Source organism: Neoarius graeffei, chromosome 2, assembly GCF_027579695.1.
Source record: "Neoarius graeffei isolate fNeoGra1 chromosome 2, fNeoGra1.pri, whole genome shotgun sequence".
NCBI lineage: Eukaryota > Metazoa > Chordata > Actinopteri > Siluriformes > Ariidae > Neoarius > Neoarius graeffei.
Genome location: NC_083570.1, coordinates 3,902,602 through 3,913,309, shown reverse-complemented (window position 1 = coordinate 3,913,309; position 10,708 = coordinate 3,902,602). Strand labels below are relative to the sequence as shown.

Here is a 10,708-nt window from a genome sequence, read left to right as displayed (position 1 = left end):
CACAAACCTGTTTATGTCCCACTGAAAATTTGATGTCCGAGTTAGCTCCATGAATTCTGAAATGAGTGGGGTAAATAAGTGGTTTTGAGCAAACAAACTGTCCTTAAATATAAAAAAAAAACAAATTTCATCATCTTTGTGGGAAAAAGTAAAAAACACTGTAATAAAAATGCCAAAATATATATTGACAACATACAGAGACACGCTTCTTAGGTATTTTAATAGATGAAAAACTTGCATGGAAAAATCATGTTGAGCTCATTAGCAAAACGATAGACAAAAATATCGGAATAATATGAAAGGTTGGAAATTTACTTTCACAAAAATTATGATTCTATACTACACCTAGATTTACCCGTACCGAACATATTATATGGGCAAGCACTTATCCAACAATGCTAAAGCCACTGCTCTTACTACAGAAACGCTTTATTAGGATCTCTTCAAATGTGTCATATACATTCCCTTCAACAAATTAGTTTCATGACTTAAAAATATTAACAATATACAACATTAACAAATTACAGATTAGTCTTTTTGTTCACAAAATCATCTGTGGAAGTTGATATTTACCAGCACATTACAGAGATAGCATTATATATAACTCAGATATCCTCAAACACAACACAAGACAGTGCAATAACTTAAGACCGATTCGAACCAAATCTAATCAGCGACAGTTTACTTTAATGTATAGAGAACCCTTTGGATGGAATAGTCTAAAAAAACAATTACAAAACAATACGTCTCTGCCCCTTTTCAAGAAGCAACTGCTAAAGAGAATCTTGAATAATCCAGCTACAAAATTACACTGATCTCTTTCCAAATCCTTGTGATCGATTAATTGTTCATAATTGACGATGTTTTCATGCTTAATTTTAGTTTTGTTCAGTAAGTTGATCTGAAGCTTATTCCTATCATTTTACTCAGCAAATCGATGTCATCATTGTTATTTTACCATGAATTCATGTATTTGCTTGTAGCAAATTATATGTTTGTTTCCCCGGCTATCTATTGATCAATTACTTTAATTATTAACTTTTTTATGCTTTATATAAGTTGACCTTAATATTGTCATTTTTATCTTAATAAGAGGAGGCTCTTGAAAAACCATCAAGTTTCAGGCCTCCCCTGCATGTCTTAGTATTTGGTATATTTTGTTAAGCCAATTTTGTTCTTGTATGTGTAATAAACAATAAACACTGAGCGTGTTCTAGTCAATATTCGTTAGTCATAATGAAAAGTATGTCGTGATTTCACAATGTAAATATTATTCCTGTGCATTAGATAGTTTACATAGAAGATTCTTTGTTTATCATTGCGATGGTGAAGACTGCTGAGCGAAAATGTGTGTAATTAGACTATACACCTACTGTATATTGCACAACTTCTGGTGAACAACCTCTCGATTCACGATCATACTGCGCAGTTTATTTCGTTGAGCAAGACAGTATACGGTTCTTTTTCACTGTGGTGGGGGGCGTGGCCAAGTGCCAGTTGGTGAGTGGAGCACGAGCCCGGTAAAGGTGGTGTGTGTGTGCAGTGTGAATCTCTGTCCCTGGCTGAAATCACATCAGGGCAGTGACACATAGTTTATTTTGAAACTGCTGAAAAGCATGTTTTGTGTTAAGTGACAGTTTAAAAAATAAAAACGAAACTGACATTGATCCTGCCTGCCTGTTTCAGTGTCCACTAGATCAGCGAAGCCGTTACATTCATCTTTTTGATTTTTGTGTTTGCTGACATTTATTATTTTGGTCCTGCGTTTCCTTTCCTTCACAATACAGAGTTTTTTCTTCCCACTTTCCGTTACTATGGTCGGTCCTCCATTGTTCTCTCAGGGTACAAATTTGTATCCCACAATGGGGAAACCCCACCACCTCATGCACGACATAACATGTTGGATAAGGTCACGGTGAGGCAAGAAAAAAATGGCGGAGAATTTAGGGCCACGTGGCTCTAAATTCATTAATTGTTCTTTTAGGGGAAAAAAGTAATAAAATTTGAAGTCTGAGTGTCGAATTCAGTAGCTTTCAGTCCACTAAAAAAATAATTGGGTGTCAGGGAAAATTCTTTTTATGGCCTAAATTAGAAAAATCTGAAAGGCAGTCTACCTTTAATTATTATACATTTATGGTGGTGTAGTGGTTAGCACGGTCGCCTCACAGCAAGAAGGTTCTGGGTTCGAACCCAGTGGCCGGTGAGGGCCTTTCTGTCTGGACTTTGCATGTTCTCCCCATGTCTGCATGGGTTTCCTCCGGGTGCTCCAGTTTCCCCCACAGTCCAAAGATATGCAGTTAGGTTGACGTGGGGCGGCCTTGGGCTGAGGTGCCCTTGAGCAAGGTACCGAACCCCTGACTGCTCCCCGGGTGCTCTGGGCTGCCCACTGCTCTGGGTGTGAGTGTGTTCACTGCTTCAGATGGGTTAAATGCAGAGGATGAATTTCACTGTACTTGAAGTGTGCATGTGACGAATAATAATAATAAAACATTATACGTTTTAACTTAAATATTAAAATGAGTGTTTTTGTGCAGCTGGATTGTGTTCTAGTGAAGCAGACGACTGAGCAACAACGTGGCAACATGCAGGAATTTTACAGAAAACACTACACACTTTTATTCTCGATCACACAATCTCACTGTAGAACCAGGAGACCAGTAGAACGCGAACCCAGAAACTTTGTAGACCCCAAATCCAGCGTATAGAGGCTGAGTGAATGTGGTGTGGACTCTGTGGAGGAGCTTCATTGTGTAAGAGACGCTGTAGAAGGACAGAGTTCCTGCACTGTGATCCACATACACTCCTATTCTGGAGGCTGATGGAACTCTGAGATCAGTCTTAATGTTGTCGTGATAGAAAGAGAGAGAAGAAGAAGAAGAAGAAGAAGAAGCACACCGCAAACTCCAGGACTGATTGTTGCCTCCAAACCCACACTCATTAACCCGTCCTTTCCTGCTGATGCCTTTATATGAGACTGCTATGGACACACCACCATCACCGCTCCACTCCACCTCCCAGTAACAGCGTCCACACACACTCTCCTTACACAACACCTGCTCCCAGGAATCAAATCTCTCTGGATGATCAGAGAAACGCTGCTCTCTCCCACTGTCATTCACCGCTCTGTTCTTCTCAGACAGAATGAGGTGACGATGTGCCGTGTTGGGATCCAGAGTCAGATAACGGAAATCTAAAATAAAAGAGAAAAACCAAACTGAACAATGTGAACATGTTGGGTTTAATTCACACAATATATTTATGTGAAGTGTGTGTGTGTGTTAGATGTACATTTCAGAAACTCTTCTCTGCTCTGTGGTCCTGAAATGATCTGAAATGCTGCAGCTGTGGAGAGAAAAATGGAAACATGAGTTTGTGTAAAAGATGGAAAGAGTTTAAAGTGATCCAGTCAGTTTATTCATTTTAAATCAGTGTTTTAGTTCAAAGTGTCGGGTGAATAAAGTGTCTGCAGAAAAGAAAGCAGGAGCATCGCTAAGAAATAACACATCACTGTGTTTCTCCAGCAGGAACAGCTCCTCTTACCATGTGGAGGGATTTTGTTGAATTCCTCCTCACAGAATTCCTCGAGTCTCTTTTTCAGATCTGAGAGAGAATTCCTCACTCCATCAAATGAGAGATGTTGATGGACAGTGACGCTGGATGTGCGAAAATCTGGTCCGATAAGTTGAGGAGACTGACGTCCAGAAGCTAAAACCTACAGAAAGCAAATGAAATGTAAAACCCACTTGTGATGTCAGACAGGGACATTTATTGTTCCCTTAATGAGAGGTGTTTTAGAGAGTGTGTGAGGAACAGCTGGCTCTGTAGATCAGACAGTGAGTGTTACCTGGAGGAAATGGATGTGATCGTGTGTGTGTGAAAGCTGCTCCAGCTCAGTGACTCTCCTCTGAAGATCAGCAATCTCCTGCTCCAGTTGCTCCAGGAGTCGTTCAGCTCGACTCAGTTCAGCCTTCTCCTGATCTCTGATCAGCTCCGTCACCTCCCAGCGCTTTTTCTCCATGGAGCTGATCAGCTCAGTAAAGATCCTCTCACTGTCCTCCACTGCTGTCTGTGCACTGAGCTGTTAGGACACACACACACACACACACAAGATTTAAAGCTCATCTATCATTCCCTCTCTTACTGGGACTGTAAATGACTCGTTGTCCATGTTGTGTGTGTTTCTAGGAGCAGCTCTGTCTCTGCTCACTGCTCACCTTTATAGTGTTCACAGCCTGTTTGAGCTCCTGCACCTTCTTCTGCTTCTCCTGGATTCTCTGCTGGGATTTCATCTGCTCCTCCTTTAACTCACTCTGAGGACAAATAAAATACATTCAGCTTTTTATACAGTACGAGCGAACTGGTTCCATATTAATGTCAGTTCAAAGTACATTCATGTTTCTTACAGCTGTGAATGTTATGTATTGTGTGTGTTTTTTGTTGTTTTTTGGCAGTGTGGGTGTGGTCAAGCACCAGTTAGTGAATAGAGGGCGGGGCCAGGGAAGGTGAGTGGCAAAGTGATCTCACCTGTTGGTAACTGATGTGTGGGTGTCTGTTTTGCAGGAATGACAGAGTCATGAAAAAGAGGGGGAGAGTGAAGAGGTGGTCGTCTCCCGAATGGAGAACATGTATATATGTGTGACAAGACATAATGTTAAAGCTGAAAAGCCAAAGTGAAAAATAAAAGAGACTGTGTTCAACACCATTTCCTGCCTGTCTGCACTTCAGTATTCCACCCACCTCAGGGACATATAACAGTGGTGCCGAAAGCCAGGAAGACTGACGTTAACCACCAGTGGAGTCCTCCCCACTCAAGAATGTCACCTATGCCCTTGCTGCCACCCAATAAAGCCAGTACCAAGCCCTGATCACCCTCCGCAAGGAGCAAGAGCAGCGCTGAATCCAATCACAATGTTATGGAAGGACCTGAAGCGAGCAGTTCATGTGAGGAAACCCACCAACATCCCAGAGTTGAAGCTGTTCTGTACGGAGGAACGGGCTAAACTTCCTCCAAGCCGGTGTGCAGGACTGATCAACAGTTACCGCAAACGTTTAGTTGCAGTTATTGCTGCGCAAGGGGGTCACACCAGATACTGAAAGCAAAGGTTCACATACTTTTGCCACTCACAGATATGTAATATTGGATCATTTTCCTCAATAAATAAATGACCAAGTATAATATTTTTGTCTCATTTGTTTAACTGGGTTCTCTTTATCTACTTTTTGGACTTGTGTGAAAATCTGATGATGTTTTAGATCATATTTATGCAGAAATACAGAAAATTCTAAAGGGTTCACAAACTTTCAAGCGCCACTGTTGCTGAATGAACACTAACCCCACCACCACGCCCCAAAATCTAGTGAAAAGCCTTCCGAGAAGGGTGGAGCTCATTATAACAGCTTTGTTTGTTTGTTTTGCCAAAATATTCTCTGCGTGTGTGAAATGTTGAAATGTTGAGTAACTGGTCTGACCAGATTACGACTCTCACCGAAGATGGATTTAACACTGTTAACCAGAACACATACAATTTTAATCAGTTTTTACAGAAACCTTCTGATTGATTTGGAGGTGGAAGTTTTTACATTGTACAGTGTCTGTGAATTCTTTTATCTCCATTTTAAACCCTGAGGTCACCCAAGAGTGTCCCTTTTGTTCTCCGAGAGAAACTGTTTATGTCTTTTTACATTGCTTCGGGTTGCAGTCACTGTTTTATTGGTTGGGGGACATTTTAAGATCATTTGATATGAATTTTACCTTTCAGCTTTTTATTTTTGGTTTTAAATACGTCCGGAGAAACAAATCCATGTGTCAGCTGGTTACTGTTAACCCTGGCCAGGCCAAAATGGCAATCTACTGAAGTAGAAAAAACAAAATGGCACAAAACACAGACTGTGACCCTGAGAGAATTCTGTCCAGACTAACTAAATCCAGAGTTTTGATTGATTTTATTTTTTTTAAGAGTATGGGTGATATGGAAATGTTTAAGACAGTGTGGTGTTGTGAGGAGGCTCTGTGCTCGGTAGTGGAAGAAGAACTTTGTTTTACACAAAACCTGCATTGCAGAATCACTACAATAACTTAACTCACACTGTGCACTGTTATATTTAGCCAAATTTATTTAAAATGCTTTATTAAATATTTATTTATTAATTCACGTACATTTTATTATGTAATGCTACTTTTGTAAAAAATAAAGGATCATAAAAAGTAAAAAAAAAAAAGTGTTTGTGTTTTCACCTGCCTCGCCCTGTCACAGGCGTTGGCTGACATGTTCACTAACTGGTTTGACCAGATTACGACCATTACTGAAGATAAATTTAACACTCTGTTCACCAGAACACAGACAATTTTAATCAGCTTTTACAGAATCCTTCTGATTGAGACACACATTGAAATTAAACTTCAAATCATATCTCTGACTAAAGCACCTGTTTCTAGATGGGAAACTATAATTAAGATGATTTAATTCTGGAAAGATTTCTAGTTCTCACCTGTTTCTCAGCTCTTTCTGCTGCGGCTGTGACGGTGTCGTGACCTTTGTGATTTTCCATCATACACAAATGACAGATGCAGGTTTGATCAGTCTGACAGTAGATCTCAATCAGCTTGTGATGTTCAGAGCAGATCTTCTCTTGGAGTTTTACTGAGGCTTCAATCAATGTGTGTTTTTTCAAAGTAGAGTCTTCAAGATGAGGTTTCAGATGAGTTTCACAAAATGAAGCCAAACACATCAGACAGGACTTGACAGCTTTGTGTTTTCTCCCGGTGCAGAAATCACACTCCACATCTTCAGGTCCAGCGTAACAGTGAGCAGGAGAAGCAGCTTGAACTTCAGTCTTCTTCAGTTTCTCCACCACTTCATCCAGCATGTTGTTTCTGCGTAGAACAGGCCTTGTCGTGAAAGTGTCTCTGCACTGAGGACAGCTGTAGACGCCCTTCTGATCCTCCTGATCCCAGCAGCCATTAATACACACCTTACAGAAACTGTGACCACAGGAGATAGTCACCGGATCCTTCAGGAGATCCAGACACACTGGGCACCTGAACTGGTCCTGAGAAAGCTGATCTACTGAAATACTGGCCTTGGCCATTTTCCTGAAATCGCAATGAGAAAGAGATCAGTTTTGTGTTGTCTGAAAGGAGTGACTTCCTTCTTCTGTGTGTGTGTGTCTGTGTGTATGTGACAGAGGGGTGAGAGAAAGAGAAAGAGAGAGAGAGAGAGAGAGGAGGAGCACAAACACAGAGAGATCACGAACACTCCTCTATTGACCATTTCATCTCTCTTAAGTACAGAAATATAACCGCACTGATTAGGATTAATTTCATGAAATACACATGGATAATGATGGCCAGATGAAGCTTCAGGAAACACTGAAGCCCATCCATAACCGCTTATCCTGTGCAGGGTCGTGGGTGAGCTGGAGCCTATCCCAGGTGACTATGGGCGAGAAGCGGGGTTCACCCTGGACAAGTCGCCAGGTCATCACAGGGCTGACACACAAAGACAAACAACCATTCACACCTACGGTCAATTTAGAGTCACCAATTAACCTAACCTGCATGTCTTTGGGGGAAACCGGAGCACCCGGAGGAAACCCACGCGGACACGGGGAGAACAGGCAAACTCCACACAGAAAGGCCCTCACCGGCCACTGGGCTCGAACCCAGGACCTTCTTGGTGTGAGGTGACAGTGCTAACCACTACACCACCATGCTGCCCTGAAATCACAAGATTCATTAGTGTAATGACTCTCTGATCTCATCTCATCTCATTATCTCTAGCCGCTTTATCCTGTTCTACAGGGTCACAGGCAAGCTGGAGCCTATCCCAGCTGACTACGGGCGAAAGGCGGGGTACACCCTGGACAAGTCGCCAGGTCATCACAGGGCTGACACATAGACACAGACAATTCACACCTATGGACAATTTAGAGTCAGCAGTTAACCTAACCTGCATGTCTTTGGACTGTGGGGGAAACCGGAGCACCCGGAGGAAACCCACGCGGACACGGGGAGAACATGCAAACTCCACACAGAAAGGCCCTCGCCGGCCACGGGGCTCGAACCCAGGACCTATGACTCTCTGATGTTTAATGAAATTAATATCTAATAAAGAATAAGAGCTGATATCTGTCAAGCCAAAATGACCATTCATTTATTTCTATAACGGCTACAAACAAGATGTGTGTTATTTTGCTGTTTGTATCTACAACCCATAATGACGTAATATTACTACTGATACTACAAATCTCTTTTTTACACAGTTTTTCCACACAAATGAAGATAAACAAACCACTTAGTGACCTAAAACCCTGATTTAGAACAGAGTGTGTGAGGGTTTCTGAAATACATGAGGGTGCAGATCTACTGAGAGCTCTATAAACTTGTCCGAGAGTTCACAGCAAGAAGATCCAGTTTCGAGCCCCGTGGCCAGTGAGGGCCTTTCTGTGTGGAGTTTGCATGTTCTCCCCGTGTCCGCGTGGGTTTCCTCCGGGTGCTCTGGTTTCCCCCACAGTCCAAAGACATGCAGGTTAGGTTAACTGGTGACTCTAAATTGAGCGTAGGTGTGAATGTGAGTGTGAATGGTTGTCTGTGTCTATGTGTCAGCCCTGTGATGACCTGCCGACTTGTCCAGGGTGTACCACGCCTTTCGCCCGTAGTCAGCTGGGATAGGATCCAGCTCGCCTGCGACCCTGTAGAACAGGATAATGCGGCTAGGGGTAATGAGATGAGATTAGAATGTGATGATTTGCAAATCTTGGAAACTTTATATTTCATTGAATATAGTACAAAGACATCATATCAAATGTTGAAACTGTGAAATTTTACTGTTTTTTTTAAAAATATAAACACTCATTTTGAATTCAATGCCAGCAACATATTTCAAGAAAGTTCAAGAAAGTGGTGTCCATGATTTCCAAAAAGAATTTCCAATTTCTCTTTGTCAGATAAGAGGACAGTTTTCCACTTTGCCTTCTTCCAAAAAAGTAAAGGAGCTCTGGCCCAGAGAAAGCAGCAGTGTTTCTGGATGGTGTTTGTATCTGGTTGTAGCTGGGATTTGCGAATGCAGTGATTAACTGTGTTCAGAGACGATGGTTTTCAGAAGTGTTCCTGAGCCACAACATGTAACTTCGTGTTGTATTAAAACTGTAACTTGAAAATTAGATGATTTGAGCTTTATATGGTGCTGCACAGAATTGTTACCAAATTATAAAAGGATCATTATTATAGTTGTAATGGTCTAGTGCAGTGGTTTTCAAAGTGGGGGCCACGGCCCCCTGGGGGGCCGCCAGGGGGTGCTGGGGGGGGGGGGGGGCTCAGAAAGTTGGAGGGACGATAACAAAAATTGCGAAAAAAATATATTTTTAAATAATTATTATTAAATTTATTGTAATTAGTTTTTTAATCATTATTATAAAATATAATTATTATAAATAATAATACATCATATCGAAACATTGTTTGCCATGCTCATCTCTCCGATTGCCTGTGACGTTGCAGTTTGCGCCATTTATCAAGCTGCTTTGCTCCTCGAGCTAGCGTATTGCTAGCGCAAAATAGACAGGTTTTTGAAGAAGAGACCGAAGGAACAAACCAACAGCTCTGCGAGGCACTGGTCACAAAAAGGATGGATAACGAGTTGAATCAGGTACTACAGGAGGTTATACAAGTAGTGAATTTTATTAAAGCCCGTCCCATGAAACACAGACTGTTTACCCTGCTTTGTAATGAGATGAGCGCTCATTTTGAGGGGCTGCTGCTTCACTCGAACGTGCGCTGGCTGTCACGGGGCGCAGTTTTGAACCGTGTCTATGAGCTGCGGAGGGAGGTTGCAGAGTTCCTCTCATCTGAAAAGCATCAGCCGGCAGATCGGTTCACCGATGCAACCTGGATCCGCAAACTTGCATACATGTAAGACATTTTCCAGCATCTAAATGTACTGAATCAAAGCATGCAAGGACGTGACATGTACATACTCCAGGTGCAAGACAAAGTGCAAGCTTTTTCCAAAAAGATCATGCTGTGGTCAAACAAGCTCCAGGAGGGAGTTTCAGAAATGTTCCCATTTCGTACTTCACCAGGAGCTGCTGTCATGTGATGATTTGGGCTCCGTCTCTCCATTGATCCAGTCCCACCTGGAGCACCTCCAAGGATATTTCAAAGACTATTTCCCTGACCTCGAAAACACACATTTAAACTGGGTTAGGAACCCCTTTGCCCCCGGTGTCGGTTCTAGTCTGGACTTAAAGTTAGAGGAGGAGCTGATTGAGATGACAAACTCAGGGGATTTAAAAATGGACTTTGAGGCTCTTCCCCTGTCTAACTACTGGCTACATGTAAGAAAGGACGATCCAAGCTTGGCTGACAAGGCATTGAAATGCCTTCTCCCTTTTGTAACAACCTACTTGTGTGAGTCTGGCTTTTCAACTTTAAAGGTACTCAAAACCAAACATAGAGCACGTCTACATGTGGACAATGACATGCGTATGGCACTGACGGAGATTAAGCCCAGGGTTGACAAACTATGTAGGAGCCACCAAGCCGATCCCTCCCACTAGTGTAAACCGCCTGTCACTCCCAGACACACACACACAAAATTGAGAGTGGTTTGATTTCTTTTGTGCTGTTCTTATCAACAGTTTGTTGAAAAGTTTATTGTTCAGTGCGAAAATATTTGTGTTGAAAACATGTTAGTTAATAATATTCTTA

At 42.0% G+C, this 10,708-nt stretch overlaps 1 protein-coding gene across 2 annotated transcripts; it reads right to left on the bottom strand.

The window, feature by feature from the left end:
- Nucleotides 1–211: 211 nt before the first annotated feature.
- LOC132877688 (tripartite motif-containing protein 16-like) lies at nucleotides 212–7,173 on the bottom strand. Of its 2 annotated transcripts, none has more exons than XM_060913607.1 (6): nucleotides 6,490–7,173; nucleotides 4,215–4,310; nucleotides 3,845–4,078; nucleotides 3,541–3,712; nucleotides 3,289–3,342; nucleotides 212–3,214 (listed from the first exon to the last, which is right to left on the bottom strand). In XM_060913607.1, the coding sequence occupies exons 1-6, from the start codon at nucleotides 7,087–7,089 to the stop codon at nucleotides 2,616–2,618; spliced, it is 1,755 nt and encodes a 584-aa protein (XP_060769590.1). In that variant the 5' UTR covers nucleotides 7,090–7,173; the 3' UTR covers nucleotides 212–2,615. The 2 variants fall into 2 exon arrangements, with proteins under 2 accessions (XP_060769590.1, XP_060769591.1); XM_060913608.1 differs by having other exon boundaries at nucleotides 212–3,190.
- Nucleotides 7,174–10,708: the final 3,535 nt, after the last annotated feature.

What these genes read in the sequence shown, in the direction of transcription:
- LOC132877688 (XM_060913607.1), bottom strand. Translation starts at nt 7,089, where the DNA reads ATGGCCAAGGCCAGTATTTCAGTAGATCAGCTTTCTCAGGACCAGTTC. An exon ending in ATCACATCCATTTCCTCCAG is followed by an intron (nt 3,713 to 3,844) that starts GTAACACTCACT and finishes TGCTTTCTGTAG; the next exon opens with GTTTTAGCTTCTGGACGTCA. An exon ending in CAACAAAATCCCTCCACATG is followed by an intron (nt 3,343 to 3,540) that starts GTAAGAGGAGCT and finishes TTCTCTCCACAG; the next exon opens with CTGCAGCATTTCAGATCATT.